Source organism: Thermobia domestica, chromosome 14, assembly GCF_964235325.1.
Source record: "Thermobia domestica chromosome 14, izTheDome1.hap1.1, whole genome shotgun sequence".
NCBI classification, from domain to species: domain Eukaryota; kingdom Metazoa; phylum Arthropoda; class Insecta; order Zygentoma; family Lepismatidae; genus Thermobia; species Thermobia domestica.
Genome location: NC_137467.1, coordinates 43820982 through 43843430, shown reverse-complemented (window position 1 = coordinate 43843430; position 22449 = coordinate 43820982). Strand labels below are relative to the sequence as shown.

The 22449-nt window shown below is 34.8% G+C and overlaps 1 protein-coding gene across 1 annotated transcript in view; it reads right to left on the bottom strand.

The window, feature by feature from the left end:
* The window catches only part of LOC145669657 (uncharacterized), a 346318-nt gene that overhangs the window by 214950 nt on the left and 108919 nt on the right, over positions 1–22449 (bottom strand). Inside the window, exon 3 of the mRNA XM_081737910.1 lies at positions 11009–11214. Within this exon, the coding sequence (XP_081594036.1) occupies positions 11009–11214 (206 nt within the window). The remainder of the gene's footprint in view (positions 1–11008; positions 11215–22449) is intronic.

The following is a 22449-nucleotide window of genomic DNA, read 5'->3' as shown; positions in this document are numbered from 1 at the left end:
ATCTTTCACTCATGGCATCAAATGGTATAGATGATTTATGATAAGAGTAGATTGCAATGATGGTGCGATTATGAGAAGTTAGTAATATGTCTATGATTGTCTCTTAGGTCACCTCAATTTCCTCTTGAGACAACAAATATGGGTTTCTTTCCGATATAATGTTCTTCCACCACATGAAATCTTCTCAGCAGTTTTGTTATATTCACTTACGAGATATTCAGAATCGCTTCCCAACCCCAACTCGTTTTAAAGAGTCTCGGTAATGGGTAAATAATGGTAATATTGTAAAATGCTGTATGGTATGACATGTATAATTTATTTATCCTTCCTGCCTTAACGAGATTCTTTACGGAATCATACGTACCAAAGGATTTAAAGATACACATAATTCATCCTTATTTGAACGATTTAGAACCAGAACTGGCCAGCTTGACATAAGTTGGACTAATACTAATGTATTCTGGTATGAATGGGAAAATCGCATACTCCCAGGGACACTTTTTCTCTGAATTTCTTAAGTTACGAATATTCTAATCAACACATGCTCCCCATGTATAAAGGTAAATATTACCCTTTTCCCTTTCCGTTGTTACAGAAGCAGGCATGACCTAATCTGCCTATAAACAACTCATTGATACTCCTGTGCTAGGGCAGTCAGTAAGTTAACGAGAAGCGAGTTGTAATGCAATTTCTTAGATATTGTAAAACCACCATCCTATATATACGTATATAAACCACTGATAAATTTGTTCAGAAATCATATGAATATAACATAAATAACTGTTCAATGCATAAATTACTTTCAGCTAGTATTTCTAAATATAACCCTGCATGAAAATTTTGTACTTCAACGTTTATCTTAATTTTAAAAAGCCAAACACCATATTGAATTCCAAATTGAAATATTCAAGAAATTTAGAAGATTATGAAGTGGCTATATTTGTGTGCCAGAAATTATAACTTCTCTTATACGTGTATTTTAGAGTTTGTTCTCGTTTTACTTATTTTTATAACGATACCAACTACATACAAAGTTCTTTCTTCTAAACACAATTTTTTCTTCATTTCTATTTTTCAAAAGAAACTTAGTATTTTTGTTGTATTGATGTAAGTTATGTTAGTGTTTTATTGTAATATATAGAAAAATTGTGATTACTTTCATTAAATCTTGTTTTCTGCACATATACATCATAAGCACACATTTTCTGTTAAAATTGTATTTGTTCAGGAAGCAAAGCACTTAAATTTAATAAGTGATAGATGCGAATCAATATTCAAAGATCATGTAATAAAGTATAGCATAAAATATAGTAACAAAAATATGTGTTACGTAAAGAAAACATTGATCATATAACATTAAAAGTTATGTACAAAATATCCTTGTTAAAACAGCTCTTCTTGCTGAAGAATAGAAGGCGATCCTTCAAATACGGTTCACCAAGCTTGAAATCTCTTTACATCATACTTCGATAAAATATCCACTTTTTAAGACATTAGAAAATAGTACTTAAATATATTTACAAGTAATCGAGCCTCGAAAATGAAGCCAGAGTGTTGTCACAACAGAATGAAACCATGACTGCATACATGGATGTAAATGACGTAATATCTTATTTTATGATGAATGAGTGATTTGTATTGTCTTTGGTTTTTCTTTTACTTGAAATTAAAAAAGTGGCATCATTTTCCTGTGTTCCCGGTTTCTTATACATTCTACAGTAGCAATCATTGTACTAAATACTATTAATCCTAGCAATGCACATAGACCTAAATAGAATGAGGTAACTGACATACAAACACTGTTGAAGTCTTCTCTACGTTGAGGATACGTCAGCTTCTCGAGGTCCACCGTCAAATCTACAAGATCTGTTGGTGAAATTACCTGTACAGACCGGATCAGACGAACATGTCCCTTATCATTGCCTGTAGCGTTGGCATCTCTTTTGATTCTTCTGCCGTAAACAGGAAACCGAGGCCGTCTACCGTCACCTCGTTGATACTGAAACGATTGAATTGGAGTGGTTCGTAGAGGTGGTTCACTTTTAAAATTCTTTGGGATAAAAGGGCCTGGTGGACCTGCAACACTTCTCGGTCTTGTAGTGCTCGGTGTTACAACACTTGAAGATCGTTTTGTTGTAGTGATTGGTGGTAAAGTTGGAATTATCACAGTGCGTCGCGGCAAAGTTGATTGAGCCTGCTTTGGAACAGGTCTTGACGGTGAAAACGGAAATATTTTAGGGGTTGTTGATTGATCACAAAGTGGACTTCTTGAACCAGGAGAACAGAACGGTACTCGGGGAGTACGGGTTGTGGAAATTATCTCGAACGGTAGTATTGTCGTGGTACTAGTGGTAGTGGTAGTAGTTAATGAAGCATTTGGAGGCTTTTTACCTGATCCATTTGGTGATTTTCGTCTACCACAAGCACCACTGTAACACCTAGACAACGGTGCATTCTGAGTTGGAGATATGCAAGTGGGATCATTTGAACCTGGCAAACAAGGTCGTGATTTTATTGAAGAAGGTGTTGCCGCACTTGTTGTCAGTGAAACACAACGGAAGTCTGTAGAACCTGGTGAACAATTGGGAGATGTGTCTGATGCTGACATAGATAAGCAACGAGGATCTTTCACTCCTGGTCGACAGTGAGTACTTCTTGTAGTTAAGTTAGGACATCTTGGATCAGTGGTGCCCTGAGGACACTGTAATATAGGTTTACGATTCTTGTTAGGCGATGACTGTAAAGGCGGGAGATCAGTTTTAGATGGAACATTAACTGAAGCAGCCGGTAAAGGTGATGAGCGAGGAACAGGAGTAGTTTTCCTACTGGAAAAAGTAAAAGGTATTTTTGGAGGATCGTATAGGTATCCGGGAAAGTAACTTTCTGTCCCTGTATCCTCAGGTTGCACTTCAGTAACCGAGATCTTTTGTTCTGCTATTGACAAACACTGATCGTCACATTTCTTTTTACAAATTTCTATATTACATGTTGTAAATACTTCCATGAAATCTGGAAATTTGAAAGCTTGAAGATGTGAGTAGGCTACCATTATTGGTCCCTGTGGCCCACTCTTTCTCATTTTGTAAAACGGTGACATAAGCTTCTCACGAAGAACACAACCTTGTTCGTCAGTTAGTTGAATTTTGATTGTCGACGGAGACTCAAAATCAGGACCTGAGTATGCATAACAATCTCTGACTAGAAGATCATATGAGCCCTCATCATCACGTTCAAAAACTACAAGTGAGAGATTTTCACCAATTCTAACTACAGAATTTATAGTGGTAGACTCTGGATATTTCCCAAGCTGAAGATCCATCCAACAATCCACTTTCTCGTCTGCAGTAAATTCAACCTCAACAGTTTCAAGAGTTTCGACCTCAAATGGTTGGAAACTTACCATCTTTTGAAACATATTGGGCCAATCACACGATATTTTTCTTGCAGCGTCCCAAATATCTTGAACTTTTGCATCACTTTGAATTATAACGGTATTCGAATATACCGTTTTGGTGCCAACGGCATTTTCTTTATCTTGAGGAACTGCTTCTGTGACTGTTGTACCACATCCTGGCTTCGGTATGGTGAACTGAAATTTTTGCAATCCGGATCCACCTTCCACATACCTGAATTTTTTTGAGTCATTTCCAAACAGACAAAGCACAGAAGAAGGAACGACGTTGACATGACGTGATAAAAGCGAAAGAAGAAGAACGTAAGCATTAGTGAATGAACATTGACACACATGTTTAAGAGAAAATAAAGAGAATAGATGAAAAAAGGGGAGGGTGGGTGTGTGTACTGGTATATCTTTTTGTTTAATTATGGATTCACCTGTAACTTTATTTGGAATGTAAATATTTGACCTCCAGAATGAAATATCATTAGTATTAGCCAATGTAGAGAATTCTAAAGGATCTAAGTTGTCGTTGAAATTTTAATTTAAGTACCAGTATTTTAAAATCGCTATTACTATCGAACATTTCAAATGTTTGTAAAACACTGTAACTAAATTAAATTCCTTAATAATTTAAAATGGTCAACTGGATTGAAAAATAATATTTCAGTTTTTTTTTTTTTTTTTTTTTTATTTAATGGTATCAGCCACTTGGCAGACTAACCCGAGTCTTTACGTTTGTCCAGGTAATTGTATCATACATATCTTCTAGTGAACTAGTGCCTAGGTTTATATGGTGACTTTTAACTGTTTTAAACTGTTCCGTTCTTGGCACTACCGGAAAGAAATCCACGGGTGTTAAAAGAAATAGAGTAGGACGTCGATAATCCGAACGTCAAATATCCGAACGCGATCCCTAGAAGCTTTTTACATTTTGCCTTAGCACTATCGATAAACGAACAGCATTGTTGTCCGTCGGTGTTGTGTGAAGTCAGTGTTTTTACAAAAGCTCATTCATATGTAATTGTTTGTCATACATATTTTTATTTTCCCTTAGACCTATACACGTTAAGTTTTAAATGTGAGTTACAAAAAGAGTCAAATTTAGTGTACGAGCAGGTTCTTCAGAAACATTAAATGTAAGTAGCCTTACGTACGGTATTGTAATTACTGTATGTACTGTATAACCACTGTATCGATAAAAGAGCATACTGTACAATATATTTAAGCCTAAATGGCATTTTCTTGGTCATTTTCGAAAATCCGAACTACCTGTGGTCCCAATTTGTTCGGATTTTCGACTTCCTACTGTAGTTGCTTTTTAAGTATATTTGTAAATCTTAAATTGAAAAAGCTGTACATCATTTGAACTGATATAATTGAATTGTTTAAACATTGAAAATGGTTAAATTAAATTTGATATGGTATAATTTAAACTTAAGACACTCAAAATGGCAAATAAACACTGTTTCAAATTTCTTATCAACGAATGTTGAAATAATAATAATAATAATAATAATAATAATAATAATAATAATAATAATAATAATAATAATAATAATAATAATAATAATAATAATAATAATTTCAAATGCCTTTCTTAAAATTTGATGATTGTACATAAAATAAGTAAAGTAAAACATTTTTTAAATTTCTGGTTTATTTATATTTCTTTCCATCTCTCATTCTTTCAAAATAAGTAATTTTAATAATGTCAAAACTAATTTAGTTTTAGAAAAAAAGTTCCTGCTTTGATATTTCTACTATTTTCGTAGACACTGATACTTTTACTATATTCTGTATACATCTTCAAAGAAAAGGGAAACGGATCAGATACACAGAAATTAGGGTATATTATAAAATGCCTTCTCTGCAATGCATAATGTATTTGTCTAATTATTCAGAGAAGTAAATTTGATTTGCAATCAAAATGAAATGGAATGAAAATTGTCAGTGCTGTTTAAATCAGCTTGTCGTGCAGTGGCATTTGGATGTAGACAGCTGTATTTGATATAGTAAAATAATCCCTTGACTTTAACATACATTAGAAATAGATTTGTTTTATAATATAATGTGTCTGAAGATATTTTAATAAAGAATATATACGGTATATATATATATATATATATATATATATATATATATATATATATATATATATATATATATATATATATATATATATATATTCTTTATTAAAATATCTTCAGACACATTATATTATAAAACAAATCTATTTCTAATATATGTTAAAGTCAAGGAATTATTTTACAAATCTAATATAAATTTTGACACATTTCCTCCTGAAATGTGTTATGTACCTGAAAGCCTATTCGAATACCTGAAAGCTTATCATTTATGTTGTAGTATAACTTAAAAATTAAGAAAACAAAATTCTTCATTAAGAGGTCACATTTTAAGATTGATTCTTCTTACTCGTTTTGTCTCTTACAAAAAGATATACCACTAATGATAAAAGAATGGATAGGGTAAAAGGATACAAGGATGTATTAGTTACCACCACCAATCCAATTTTACATATTTACAAATTTCACAAAAAATAAGTTATTCCAAAATGCAAATGTTCCGTACACCATCACCTCCATCATTACACAACCAGCAACATATACATAATATTGGATCTTCTATGGTCTGTTTCTTGCATCCGTAACATAAGAACCAGTAACTTCGAGATCACCTTCGTCCATATACACCAATTCATGTATAAAAAATATTCCATATTGAACATGAAGGATTCTGTTAAAGAAACTTTGACATTCACAGATTTTTTTGTGATATTCATGTGAACTGGTGCACTTGTAATAATATTTTATATCAGTACTTTCAGTGATATGATTACGTTAGAAAAGTGTTGCTTCTTTTTTGTTATACTAATGATGACAATGCATTTGAGTTGTTTCACAATATAGGCTTGTACAAATATTTTTGTACAATAGTAATACTTCTTGATAATCAACGATTATTCTGACCGTACCATATAAGGATTTAATAATAGATTACCGCCTTACGGATTATCTTCAATCATGATCGAATAGTGACCAATATTTATTTATTTTCTTCACAAAAACATAAACAAAATCAATTTTAAAAATAAGAATTCTTGTATATCTGTATTTTGTTTTAAAATTTGAACGAAGGTTCTGTATAATCAAACACACAGAGTTATGTTTTTTTTACTTCTCCACTTCGTTTCAGCCTCAGGTGTCTATCAATTTTTATTCAATATTCTTTAGTTCTCTTCTTGTTACTTGTTCGATTTAATGATTATTTTAGAAGGAAAAATGTTATTAACATGCAAGTTTGTTTTAGAACATTCATTTAGGTGTTGTAGTTTAGTTCTAAAAGGTTAGTGTTAAGTTTTAGAGAAATAATTTATCATATCAATTTTAGTACTTTCTATTAAAATAGATAAAAAATAAAGTCTTACACTTGTATACATCGACTTGCAATTGGTGCATGCATGTTTATCGAACGAGTATTATTATATCTTGAGAATAAACATGCAAAATGCAAATGCAGTCAAAGATTTGTTTGCTATATATATTCAATATTTCAAAATCCATTTTTTTCATTTTCCCTAAAGTTTGCACTGGCAATACTGATTACTGTAAAAATTACTGGCAATACTGATAATAGCACAACCACACACAAAAAATAAAGCTTCTGTGCACCAGACCCCAGGGCAGGCCCGTATCCAGGGGGGTCTAGGGGGCCGGGCTCCCCCTAAATTTTTACTGGCCCCCTCTAAAATTTTCACGGTAGGTTTGCAAATGACCTATAATATGGAATGAACTAATATTTTTGGATCGGGCCCCCCCTAACTTCCACCGGGTCCCCCTAAATTTTCGAGCTGGCTACGGGCCTGCCCCAGGGTACGAATTCGATTTAGCCTATTTTGTTACTCAGAATCCAAGTTTCGAAACCCTAAGTCAATCGATCATGTCAATTTTTTTTAATGGGCGAAAAACTAGCGATTCGGCATAGAAAGAATATGCGTAAGACAACCATACAGAAAAGAAGTTCTGTGCAGTGGACACCAGGTTATGTATTCGATATATTTTGGTACTCAGAATCCAAATTTCGAAACCCCAAGACGATAGACTATGTCATTTTTTTATTGACGAAAAACTTCAACGAACTGTGGTGCGAATTTTGGTACGTAAGACAGCACATACATACGTTTTTCGACCATAAATCAAAATTGACAGGTCCTGTGTTACGTGTATCTTTCCTATCTAAAATCGCTAAAGTTTTTCGCCCATAAAAAATTGACACGATAGATCGTCCTATTCTATGTAGTAAAAGTATATCGAATTCATACCCTGGAGTCCGATGTAGGGATGCGCACGAGACAAGATTTGAGGCTGTCTCGTCTCGAAAATTTGGTGTAAAACTGATGTCTCGACTCGAAAATTGTATTCTTTTCTATTGGAAGAGCTGTGTCTCGACTCGAAATTTGTCAGGAAAATTCTGTCTCGACTCGTCTCGTGCGCATCTCTAGTCCGATGCATAAAACTTTTACTTTTTGTCTGTGTGTGGTTGTGTAATCATTGAAATTCAGTAAAGTTAGTAATATTGACGAAACTTCGGAAAGCATGAAGATAGATTTCGAAATATTTTCAGATGATGGCATTTGCAATTTTTATTTAATTTCTGAATTGTTAGACAAAACTTCACTTCCGCAGAAGACACTTATTACTCCTCTAAATTATTTTTTTTAATAATACAATTAACAAATACTTTTCTAATAGGATACTACAATATTTTAACTACAAGTTTCTATCTATAATGACTACGATTCCAAACCCTACAAAGATAATTTGCAGGCCAAAACTAGTATAACAACTTGTTACAGGTAACTAACTGATTATTAGCTGATTTTTACCCTATATTGAATATTAATTAGGAGCCCTTCTTCGAGAATTAGAATGAAATAATAACTATTTGGTTCTAAATCTGTCAGATTTGGAAATACCTTCGACCGGATAATGATTTATATGGCAGTTGTGTCTTTTATGGTACAGCATCTATGTTGGCAAAATTAGACATTCTAACTTTATTATTAAATACAGTTCAACTAATCTAATCTACGTATTTTGTTGTCATCTACGGATGTATTACTTCATGCACTACTTATGAACACAAAACCAAAGTTTCTTTCTAGGTTTGTCGACATATCATCACTTCAGAAAAACTGAAGGAAATAAACTGCTTTATTTTATTATTGGACTATAAGTGATTTACAATGTTCATAGAACTACCCGTATAACAAGAATATAGAGCTTCCTAGAATTTCCACATTATTTTCAGTTCGATTATATACAGACTATATTAGATTCTGCTTAGACGTAGCAACTAAAACGGCAGTAAAAATATTTTATTACTATTGTGAAGTTTAGTAGTGAGTTATATACATTTGGGAAGAAAAAGTTTGCTCCATCGCTATATAAAAAATCTTGCAAATGTCTCAAATCTACAAGAAATGTGAAATCTACTTTTTTTTTTTCCTATCGGTTGATTTAAAAATTCAACGTAATAAAATGTAAATATCGAGTTATTGAAAATGATTTACGAATGTTTCTTAAGAGGCCTCATCACGGCCAAATTAAAATACCGCTAATTTTTACAGTAATTATGTGATATCTTCAAATAGATAAAAGATAATCGAAATGTGGAACAAGAGCGCGCTATACAATATTATTTTGCATGAGGTACCGTTATCACCTAGTAGTTTTGCGTTTGCAGCCATTTAGAAACGCGAAAGTAAAATACCGATTTTCTAAATGGCTGGAAATCAAAAGCAGATAAGTGAGTCGTGATAACGGTATCATATGTAAAATAATATTGTCTAGCGAGCTCTTGTTCCATTTTTCGATTATCTTTTACCTGTTTGAAGATATCTCATAATTAGTGTAAAATTAGCGGTATTTTAATTTCGCCCTGATGGGATCTCTTAAGAATATAAAATTCTTATTCTTGTTATTTTGGTTTTGTGCTCATTTCATGCAGCTAAAATAGTCCAAAATGTCTCATGAGTGAGCAATATTTAAGTGAAAAACATAATGAAGTGTTCATGGATGAATTTTATGGATAGGGTAGCGAAAATGTAAAAAGATATTCATGATGAAAAAATTAGTGAAATGATCACAACAGTTTAGATTGAAATACAATTAAAACGTTAAATTGTTTATATTGAATATCATTGAAATCATAATATGTTACTCTCTTTACTATTTATCATAAGCGTTTATAACCATGCATTAAATAAACAATTTATTTTTTAAAAAATTATTTCTATGTTTGCAGCATAAAAAAATTATTTTTATTAGTTGAAATTGTTTATTTTATATCAAAAATTTTAATTTGCTTTCGTAGCAATCTGGTATTCAAACCTTACAGTATTTGTTCTGTTTGTTCGCAGTAGTACACCATGATATTAAATATGATTCATTAGATTTTTTTTTAGAAAATTCAAGTGTTTTACTGGTTTAAAAGATCCTGAACAAATTGTATTTGATCAGCTGTTATATATTAAGTGGCGTGCTATACTAATATTTCCTCATAATTATAGATAGTGTACATTTGTTAATATTCATGTTGAGTAGCTACTTATAAATTTTAATATATAGGGTGAACTTGAAAAATGTGTACAAACTTCGGGAGGTGATTTGTGATATCAAAGGAAGACAAAAAAATCCTCTTGCATATTGTCGAATTCCGCGTCGTGTAAGAGTGACAGGGTGCCAACTTAGAATCGAAAATCGAATCATGACAATTGCAACGAAACAGAAAGATGTGCACATACTTTCGGAGGTGATTCGAAACATCAAAAGAAGACAAAAAGTCCTCTTGCATGGTGCATTTGATGTGCATATCTTTCTATTCCGTTCCAATTGTCGAGATAGGAGTTTCGATTCCATGTTGCCACCCATGTTACTCGTACACGACGCGGAATTCGACATGCCACAAGACTTCTTTTTGTCTCTTTTTGATATTACGAATCACCTCTCGAAGTATGTGCACATCTTCCTGTTCCGTTGCAATTGTCACGATTGGAGTTTCGATTCAAGTTGCCACCCGTGTCACTCTTACACGACGCGAAATTCGACAATATGCAAGAGAACTTTCTGTCTTCTTTTGATGTTATGAATCACCTCCCGGAATATGTGCACATCTTTCAGGTTCACCCTGTATTATTCATATCGTACGACCAGTGCATGAGAATCGGATTACTGAAGAAGCTTAATTGCTTACAAAATTCCCAGATGATGCTGGAAACATATGTAACAAAACGATCATAGGAAATGAATATATGGTATTTGAAAAGTACCAAATGATGTTAATTGCTTTTTCTAAAAAGTTCCACGTAAAATATGTGTTAAATTAATCCGTTAAAACAGAAAGACGAAGTTTTGTTCGAATACCAAATTGCCACGAGCAATCATGAATTTAATGTTAATTTTCGGTATAAATTTTAGAATTCTCTGTATTATTAGAAAAACATTAACTTTAATAAATATTTCAATATTCAACTGCAATTTTCTTCAATAACAATAAATAAGTAATAGTAATAAATAAATGCCTTCCTACCTGCAGTTGCTATCTTGAAAATGTCCTTTGCTGAATACCACTCCGTTAAAAGGGTTGTCAAATTCTAATTGGACGGTCATTCCTGTCTTCTCACACTTCACGTCTAACCTTGTGATGTGTGTGTGAGTGTGGTCATGTCCCCCGGGGGGACCCAGCGCATTGTTGATCCCGTCGTCATCGTCTAACTGAAGCTGTGCTACAGCCAGCTGAAATGAGAAGAGACATAAACAAATTAGAAACTGCAAAATAATAATAATTACTGCAGGGCAGATCATTATGTAACACAGTCTATTACCTGACCAGGATAGCAGTGCGGTTTTGGGAGGATGGCGCTGCTGTTGTGTTTACATGAGTTTCCTGGTAAGCGCGGTGGGACAGGGGAGCGGAGAGTTTCACTCTGCAGTGTATCCAACGGTTTTTAAAAGTTGCTGTTTGGATGTTATGCATAGCCTAATCTCTTTCCGCTTAATAAAGAATGCCGTAAGTTATGTGGTTGTAGTGAACCATTCCTGCAGTAATGCAGATGTATTGTGAATAGTGATATATGAATGGAAATTACCAATTTAAGAACAACATAGCACAATTGACAATTCAATGAGCTTCTACCATGTATTAAGCAGATTTATAAAAATTGATTACGTTTTATTCGATGTCATTATAAATAGGAGCAGCCTGTAAAACGCTGCTCGCTAGTTTGTTCGCAAGTTAATATGGAGGGTGTATTTTTGTTGTGGTTGTTTTTGTGCTTCTTACTTAAGACGTTCTGCAAATAACTTCAATAACTTTTGAAACTGTTTGTCTTACCTTCAGCCAAGGGCGGATCCAGGCTGAATGTTTGGGGGGCGGTCGTTCAAAATCAAATCAAGGTAAAAGTGTATTGCAAAAAAAAAAAAAAAAAGTAAAACAACTTTAGAAAAGGAGAAGTAGCTATTGTCTACAATTTCTAGAACGGAAATGGCCATCTGCGATTTCGAAGGTGGACATTTTTTTGAGCAAGAACGCCAATGTAAGTTATTTCTTGCAATTTATTGCTTTATTTGACTTCTGCAACGTAAAACAAAAAAAAGTAAGGCCTACCTATTTTAGGTTTTATTTTACATTTATAATACAAAGGTGAAAATTGTTAGGTTTTATTTTTAAAATAAAATATGCTATCCTGGAAGGGGGGCAATCGCCCCGTTCCCTGGATCTGCCACTGACTTGAGCATATGCGTGAAGTGGTTTATTACGAACAGGACAGAAAGAACTGTGATAGATTGATTACAAGTAATCCGGTTAGAAACACTGCTGCTTGCATTTTAGTTCCGAAACCGGCCGCCCGCACTCGTTCGCTGGTCAGGTAATACCAATAATTTTGCAAGTGCACTAAGTTTGATTCTATTGAACTCAGTGGCATCTTCTATATTCTACACGACAAGTTTTATAAGTTTGCTCTATTAAACATTGACGATCTCTCATAAAAGAAACATATAGTTTTTCTTTTCTGTAATTGTCAAGCGCATATATTCTCATAGATCTCGTGGTTATCTTTCAGTGCAATGCTTTGACACACATATACGCACATAACAAGAGAGAAAGAAATTTATAGATTTTGTGAGAAGACAAGGAAACAGACGAAAGAATCGTGTTTGTTAGAGTGGCATTACCGGTTTCATACATACTTTCTATTTGTATTACGATATTTTGTCTAGTTGTGGGTTTAAAACACGGTTTTCCAGTAACTTTCAAACAAATTTTTAATAAACGGTTCGGTTTTCTATCAAAATCCGGTTTCTATTTTTTTGTCAAAACCGGTTCAAATGAAAAAAATACATCAAATCTTTCAGTTTTACGTCCCATAATTATGCCTTAAAGCGAAGACATATAACTGATTAAGTCAAGTGAATGATGATGGAAGAATTGGTGGAATGAGAATTGGGAGGAAATTGGAATACCCCGAGAAAAACCCACGAACACGATGATGTCCACAACAAACTTAATTGGCCGGAGATCGAACCAGGAACCCTAAACATCAGGGATAAACGCTCTACCGCGGACCCACCGTGTCCCGAAAACGGTTCAGTTTTCTATTTAAAACCGGTTCCAGTAAAAACAAACGATTTTCGAGAAAGAGAAATGTCAGTTTTTCATGTTCGGTTTCCTAATTAAAACAGTTTCTCGTTTTTTTAAAAAATAAAATCCGTTTTTTTTTTCTATGCCTAGTTTCGTCGTCTGTCACACGGAATATGTCCAAATCTTTTTGGGTCATGAATCTGTCCAAATCACAGGTCTGTCCGAGCCTTCGTGACCACGTATTTTTCCATCATTGCAGTGTACTGATAGTCATTGGTCTGTTAGTAGTATGCCTGGAAAATCATTGACTACACTTTCGATGTTGTTATTTTATTAGCAGCACTACTCTTTCTGAACACCAGATTTCTTGTTTGCTCCTTCTTCTCTCCGTTTTAGATTACAGAGAAGAGGAGCAAACAGACTTGTGACATCAGAGAGTATAACTAACTAAGTGTATTGCCTATGGAACCCGGAGGTTCAATGCCGCATTCACAAAAGCTCTTCGTTGACTTCTATTCTTAGCTAACTGAACCCAGTTTCTACTTTGTACTTCTATTTCTGCGAGATCCATCTTAATATTGTCCTCCCATCTGCGCCTAGGTCTTCCTAATGGTCGTTTTCCGATTGCACTTCCAGTCAAAACTTTGAAAGCGTTCCTACTTCCTTACATTCTGGCAACATGACCTGCCCACATGAGCCTCCTAGATTTGATTACCCTAACAATGTTTGGGAAACGGTATAAATTATGTAATTCCTTTTATGAACTTTCCTGTATTCTGCATTCCCCTTCCCGTTCCTCCTTGGGTCCGAATATTCGTCTCAAGATCTTGTTCTCAAATACTTTCAATCTACTTTCTTCCCTCAGAGTAAGCGAGCATGTTTCGCAACCATACTGAAAAACAGGCATAATTATCGTTATATATATCTACTTTAAGCTTCAAATTCCTCGACAGAATTCGCGACGACAAAAGATTTTGAACTGAATAATAACACGAATTTCCTACTTTCAGTCATCAGAGAGCATGCAGTTGAAAATGATTCCTACGAACACACATAAGACATGAAAATGTTAACAAAACGACGTGAAGCAATGTTCGCTTTATGAAAGATATAATGTGTGTATAGCCTAATGTGCAATATCACACACAGAGACCTCATCAAATCAGAGTTAAGCATCAAAGAAAAAGAGAAAGTCTTTTTTTAAATATCAATTTTCCCTTATCAAGTTGAATGGAAAGCAGACATTTAAAATAACCATGCTTAAGAACAAAGAAAGAAAGGGAAAAAATGTCTTCCTACTCATTGTGAAGTATTTTTCCAGCCTAAAAGGAACATAAAAATATCATGATTGACGTGCCCAAAGGGATAATGTACTCTGTAGACACAGAGATTCAAGGAAGCGATCTTAATGCAGACAATAACATCTTCCTTCAGGGGACATAGAAATCTTTGCTTTTGTTTTACGATCAACGATATCATAAACAGAACCACGATTGCTAATAGTAAAGAAAGAAAAAAAAAGTTATAATGGATACCTCTGAGGCATCTTAGAAGTTCATTGCGAGTTGTTCTGTCCAATATTTCTTAACATCTGGAGAAGGATTGGAGCTCATTGATACTTATCTTAGAATCAGATTCCACGTGTTGTTGATGATCACGTAGGTTTATCATACCAAATTCCGTAACAAATATATTATACGAGTGTTAAGCATATGCACCGTGCTCGTTGTGTGTCATTCAAGTTTCAAATTACACCAGCAAAGAAGATAATGTAACTCAAAATTAGTTCAGTCTTAATGTATAGTGTTACTCTCTGCTAATATGGGTATTTCTTCATCCCTTGATTTACAAGAATCTTATCTAATTCTTTTCGTACTTCAAAACTTAGAAGACGGGGAAAGAGCAAAAAAAGAAAAGAAAAGAAGGAAAGCGATTTGTGATATGTGACTAGTGCTATTACTTTATTATGTAGATTATAGAAAGTGTACTCATTTATAGTCGTGCACTATACAAGCAAGCGAAAAAATTCCTTCCTAAATTGATGGATTTTGATTACCCTCTGGCCAGTTTCAATAGCTCAGTTGTTTCCTTCCGTCGCTGATCCGTCTGCTCTCTACGGATGCTCAAGGGCGCCGATCCTGGGGGCCTGGGCCCCCCAAAGCCCATGTGGGCCCTCCTATTGTATTTATGAATATACAATATTTGGCATAATTTGAATGCAATTTATGTTAAAATCCTCATATATATACCTTCTTCATCTGAATGGGCCCCCCAAAATTTACAGAGAAATCGGCGCTCTTGCCTGCACTACGTATCAAGCAGATGTGATTTGATTTCATTTTTTGAGTTGTCCACGTGCTACTCTCTTGCGCTGACTTTGATGCAATTCGTGCTTTTTAGTGGCAATCTAGAACAGATTGGTTGGTGTTTTATGAACTGTAGTGTTTTTTTTAATAGTATATGTTCGTACGCTGAATTTATATCCTTAATGATTAAACTAGGGTTGCCATATTTCAAAAACGAAAATCCGGGACGCTACTAATTTACAAGAATCTTTGACATGCTTAAAATGAAAAGAAGTGTTATATATTAATTTACTTTGTTCCATTAGATAGAGTTGTTCAAGTATTACGTAATCACATTTTTAGTCATTTTAGTAGACCTTCTTTTCCCTAGTTAAGCAAACGTAAGCAGATGATTTACCTCCTCCCCCCTGGTAAGCAGTTTTTTTTTTTTTTTTAATTTCTCAGGATCTGTTATGTTTTCGTGGCTTTCAGAGTCTGTTTTAGCTCATTCAAGGTATGGTGTTTCCTTTCACACGTTTTGTCTGTTCGTGTTGCAGCTTTTTTTTTTTTTTTTTTTTTTTTTTTTTTTTTTTTTTTTTTTAAAGAACGGTTAGTTTATTGGCTTCTATTTTTTAAAAAAAAAATACTTCAACATTTTGCCATTTTTGCCTGTTCAGTTCTATTAATATTAATTAAAATAATATTTTTCTTCTTGAATGGTCAGCGGAAAATTATTAAAAATATCGGTCAGGGATTTTTGATTAAAATATTTTAGAAGCAAGATGCAGATTGAAACAGAGTACTGAAGATAACAATAAAATTGAAGAGTAAAAACTTTTCTCCCTGGCCCAATAAAACGAATGCTTCCTTCAATGTCGAAGCAGGCCCGTAGCCAGCCCAAAAATTTAGGGGCCCGGTAGAAGTTAGGGGGCTACCACCCAATCATATTACACTTCATCACCATATTATAGTTCATTTTCAAGCCTACTGTGAAATTTTATGGGGGCCAGCCAAAATTTAGGGGGGTACCCCCCTCTTGCCCCCCGTGGATACGGGCCTGTGTCAAAGTACTTAAATCGTTAACTTAATTAAATCCATATTTTATGTATTCAAGTTTTTTTTTTTTTTTTTTTTTCAACTTTTGAACTGCCATACTCAGAAGTTTAAGAGAATAATTATATACCTAATCCTTTGAAAAAAGCAAACCAAAATATTCCCTTCCTTCCTCCTTCGCTGAAATCCGGAACATTTAAGCGTCCCGAGGAATATTTTCGGGACGCCGGGACGCAGAGCTCAATTTCGGGACGAATGACAACCCTAGGTCAAACTCTCCTAAACTCAATCTGCATTGAGAACACCCAGGACATAATATAACGTAAATAAATATGCGCGGTTTATAAAGTGAAATAACCTGACAAACATCTGCAAAGTATATCCCCTGAATGTGTTACTATTGTAACCCTTCTGTACCTGGGATTCACGAATTTTCCTCAGTGCTACAATGAATTGAAAGTTAATACAGGGTGTCCAATATACAATGTAACCCTGAGTTTGGGATAGTAGAACTTTTGAACCTGAAGTGATACATAAATAATGGTTATACCAAAATGAAGCCTTGTTCATCCATATATTTTTAAACTAGAAAACAACGATTGAACTACAATAGGAACCACACAGTGTTGCCAGATGTAATCAAAGGTGTAAATCATTTTTTTTTTTTTTTTTTGTAAAACATATAAATTGACTCATATCTCATACATATGGATGTTCTGTCATTAATTTTCAGTTTGTTTAGTTGTAGGAGGTTGGAAACTATGGAGCAGAAGAAAGAATTTTTAGTTTCCACCGATAACTAATCGGATGAGGCCTCTGTAAGAGGGAACTAGGAAAATAATAGTTTTCATGAATTAACACTGTGAATTGCCAACTGTGCTGATGTTTCAGAGCATCAAAAAGTGCATTAAGGGTCTGTCTACATTATGCAATTCATAAAAACAACGAAAAAGAAACTTTGAAATTATCAGGATAAAACTGTTACTTACATGCACCCGGCAACAGTGCTATTACCACGCAATGAGTTGTCAGCTCTACAATAGATGCTGACAGTATTCCTTGTTTTGATTCAAACACAGGTTCACACGTTTTACCATGTTGGCAACAACTTTACGAAGAGTAGAAGTGTTAATGTTCTCAATGGTACTGCGAATGTTCGTTTCCAGGTCTTGTATAGTTCGAGGATTGTTCTTGTATACCTGTTGCTTTAAGTAGCCCCATAGAAATGAATAGGATAGAAAGCTTAAACTTAAAAGTTTAAATCAAATGTAGTGGTAGTTATTGGTGAACCCTTCTTCAAGAAATCCTGAATCCGGCCCTATATATATATATATATATATAGACCTATATATATATATATATATATATATATTTCTTGGTTGAAATCAGTCCGTAAGATGTTCTGGACTGTTGTTAACGTGGTACAGTCCGCAGCAAAAAACCTGGAACATGAGCATGTGAGTTTATTGTGAAACGACGAAGTCTTTTGCTCCAAAATAATTGTGCAGGGGAGAACGCCGACGTTTCTCTGGCGTGATTCGTCCCACTTGTACGTTATGTTGATTCCCTGCGCTGTTAGGCGTAGTTTAACAATAAACTTACATGCTGATGTTGCAGGTTTTTTGCTGCGGACTGTACATGCCCAAATAATTATGTACAAATTCATAATATGCGTACAAACTGATGTACTTTCTCTTACGGATATAAATATCCGTTCTTACATGCGTCATGAAAATTCTTGTTTAAAAACCACAGTGCTATGTGGCCACTAAAAACGAAGAATGCCTAAGCGAATCAGGGCAGAAGTGCAGCAGGGTGGCCCGAGCTTAGGTGCGTTCGTAGGAGCTTAGGTGCGTCAGCAACGGAAGGTGTGTGCATAAACGAGGGTAGTGGAAAAGCATTTGATATGGCATAAAATCCCACACGTTAGAGCATCTGTAATGGTTTCACACTAGTAATTCTATGCTTGTAAACATAAAATGCAGGTTCCCCACATCGTGTAGTAATACTCAGCCGGTGGAAATTAACATGCTACAGAGAAGTATTCTATAAGAACACATTTATTTTAAACCTAGTATAGCCCTTGTTATGATTTGACAATAGTGACATTACACTTGTAAATGTAAAATACTGGTTTCCTACAGTCTGCAGAAATTGTCCGACAGTGGAAATTAATATTCTAGACAATCCTCTTTCATATGCGCTCACTCATATTAACCGTAAAATGACTAGTTTTGTAAAGGACTATTCTGCAACAGTACCAAAATTACTTCGTACTTTGAATGGTTTCTTGCAGATTGAGAAAAGCTAAGCATACACATTGTGGTTACAAAATAGTATCTTTTTGGTCAAAGTGATCCTTTAGTTTAGTCTTAAATTCTATAAATGTCAGTGGCGTACATAGAATTTAATAAAAGGGGTTCATGCTCTGGAATTCCTCTCATCTCAGGGTTTTTTTCTACACTACATATCCTCTTGCAGATAAAGAATGCTGGGTTCACTTTGTAAAATTATTTTCCACCGCTTTTCTTACTTTAATCAATACCCAAATACTTCTAGTGTTATTTTCTTGGCTCATGTGTAAACTATTGCATACAGGCTGATAATATGTGTACGAACTTATGTGCCATGGTATCATCAAAATTATTTTATTCATGAAAAAACATGTGCCAACGTGTAGTACAGTACCGTTTAGTAGAGTTGGTAAAGTTGATTGATTTTGAGTTTAACATCTTTTTCAGCAGCGAGGCTATATGAAACGAGACGTACTGATTAACGCAGAATCTGAACCAAATGAGCTCCCGCCGGGAATCGAACCCGGGTGTCCCACGCCAAAGGCGCGTACGCTAACCGCTAGCCAGGAAGGAGCTTTTTAGTAGAGTAGAGTAGGGTATGTTAGGTAAATAAAGTAGAATGAAGTAGATTATTCAGGCTAGTACGGTAAGTTATGTTAGACTAGGTTAGTAGAGTAGGCTAAGGTAAATTAGATTAAGCTCGTAGGGTAGGTAAAGGGCCTATCCAGTTTGCCATAAGGACCAGACTGTGTGACGTGTTCAGGTCAAAAGTTACATTGCTTGCTAAATCGAATCTGGAGATTCCAAATCCAGATGTGAGATATTTCAACCACGTAAACTCCGCATGAGGCACCCAGGGTAATTCGAAGAATATGTATATATTTTATCATTATTAATATTTTTTCTCAAACAACTTGAATTTTGATAATGTTTCGTCCATATTTACTTACATTTTTAAGTGGTTCATTATGTCTTTATAATAAACTTTCAATTATCGCCTTATTATAATTTTTGAGATAAGGGGAGGCAGACCCGCAACTAGAGGGGAAGTAGGGCCCCTCCAGACCTCAATACAAAAAAACACAATTTAGATATTAGCAGTGGCGTATTTAGGGGGGCTTCCGGGCTTAAGTCCCCCCCCCCCCGAAATCTTACTTACTATAGTAAAGTATATGAAATATCTTGCAGAATTTTCACATTTTCAGGCAAAGCCCTCCCCGAAAGTTAGCAAAGCCCCCCCCCCCCGAAAGAAAATCGTAAATACGCCACTGGATATTAGTAAGAGAATTTTTGATGACTTGCCCTCCCCTAACATATTCGTGACCTCTCCAAACATCTGTGGCTCCCCCTGAGTGGAGGAATTATTTTTCATTGATTTTCGATTATCATTAATGTTAATATTTCCTGAGTTTTTTCTATGTTCCATCCATTTTAGGACAATTTGCTTTTGGCATATGGAATCTACCTGGTCTGTTCTATATTTGAGCTGAATTTCAGCCATTTTCCTCTTTTGATTTTTGAGACAAGTGGAAGAATTGTTTTTCATTGATTTTCGATTGAATGTAATGCTAATGTTTCGTGCGTTTTTTGACTACGTTCTAACCATTTTAGTATAATCTGCTTTTAGAATATAGAATCTACATAGTCCCTTCTACATTTGAGCCGAAGTTGAGCCATCTCCCCGAAAGTCAGTTCACATCACTGCAACCGGATAGGTCTTTAGGCTGCGATAGGTTAATAGGGGCCAGGGGCCATTGAGAGCAAAATCAACTATACACATCTCCCAGTACTACTATACTTAAGGTTATTACTCGTGGTGTATGTGTTCGTGTTAGTTCAGTATACAGTATAGCGCTAAATTCGTTGTACAAAAGCAGAGGAGTGATTCCTGAGAGTGAAACAAACAAAAAAGTTCCAATAAACATAGGGCGAAAACCCGATCGTTTACGTGTTATAGGCTGCCGAAATCATGAAAAAATAAATTTTAAAGGTTCATAGCTCCAAAACTATGGGACCTACCTTGGTCGGGTCAAGACTTCACTCAGGAACTAGTATGTGTTCTATCCAAAAATGCGTGTTTCAGAATCCTGAGGTGTTTTAACAACAATTTTTATAGAAAGAGTTTGACTACGGGCCTATGATATAAATTACTCTCCAACTACATCCATAAAAATTGTTGCGTGAGTACCTTAGTGTTCTAAGACATGTATTTTCGGATAGGATACATACTAGTTCCTAGGTGAAGTCTTGACCCAACTACGGTAAGTCCCATAGTTTTGGAGCTATGAACCTTTAGAATTCATTTTTTCATGTTTTTGCAGCCTATAACACGTAAACGATGGGATTTTCGCCCTATGTTTATAGGAACATTTTTTGTTTGTTTTACTCTCAGGAATCACTCCTCTGCTTTTGTACAACGAATTTAGCACCATACTGTATATAGTACTGTACTTCCCATGACACTTTTTTTATTATTTATTTAGGAGTAAATGTTATTTGCTTGCTTGTATTCTTACACGCAAATAATATGTTCTTAAAGATAACATTTACTGTATTTACAGTAGCTTCATTAACTTAGGTACGTATCAATGCATATTTTTGGATAAATCGGACTGTCTCCCTTCGGACTTCGAACTTCAAAAAAATCCACTGTTTAAATTAATTGAAGAAATTGTTCCGTTTTTAATATGGACATGAGAGACCTACGTTTAAAGTTAGATCAGAACAAACATTAGTTTTTTTTTTTTTTTTTTTCAATACTTTATACTCCAACCTGGAATAACACACAAAAGTGAACTTTTTATGCATTTATTTTTTTATACTGCGATTTCTATAATTTGGTGTTTATGTCACTGCTATGGATGTTTGAGTGCGTGCGATCAAAACAAATACACTCATACTCCACACCACAATTGAAAGAGATGATCAGTTAATCATTTGGCGGAGTGCTTTGATGTAGGTCAACAATTCTTTTTTTCTCACCACGAAATAAAACGTTCAACAGAGGACGCCACGTGCAATAGTTTACACTGCCATCTATGAGTTGACAGGGCAAGTCACGAACAAACAGAGGTAAAGTGTTGAGTAACTGGTTGTATTATCCACTTTTTCCTCTCTTTCCTTATAATCTGAAATTTCTTTATCAATGACTACAAAAAAATGGAAAAGAAAAGGTTATGCCTGCCCACTGCTACGAAAACAAATAGTTTTGTGTAATAACCGTTGCTTACACAAGGTTGTTTCATAGCATAAATCAAGAGATTGCATCGGAAAATAAACCTATTGAATCTTCTCTCCTCCGGCATGGCTGTGGAAACAGACAGTGAAAGAATAGTGGTTTCACCTTTGATATTATCAGTACTTTTTAGTACTTGTAAGGACTTAAACGAATGGTACGTGTCCTCCAAATACAATCAATTATCGTAGCGGGGAAAGTAACACTGGCGTGGATTTCTGTAGACCATAACTTATTCAGTGGTGCCCACCCACCCCCCTCGTGTCCATGACGCACCCCCCTCAATTGTCTATCCGTAGATGTTCTTCCATAAAAAAATCTATGCGATTAATTTTTACATCTTCTCAAACATATTTATATAGATTTTTACCCCCCCCCCCAAATATTTCAATGACGCAGTTTGCGTCATAGCCCCCCTTTGTGGGCACCCCTGGCTTTTTTTCGGGAGGTAGAAAGACTCCTTCACACAGTGGTGACTTTAGAAGTTTTCTTCCGGGGAGAATTTCAATAATAAACAGGGTA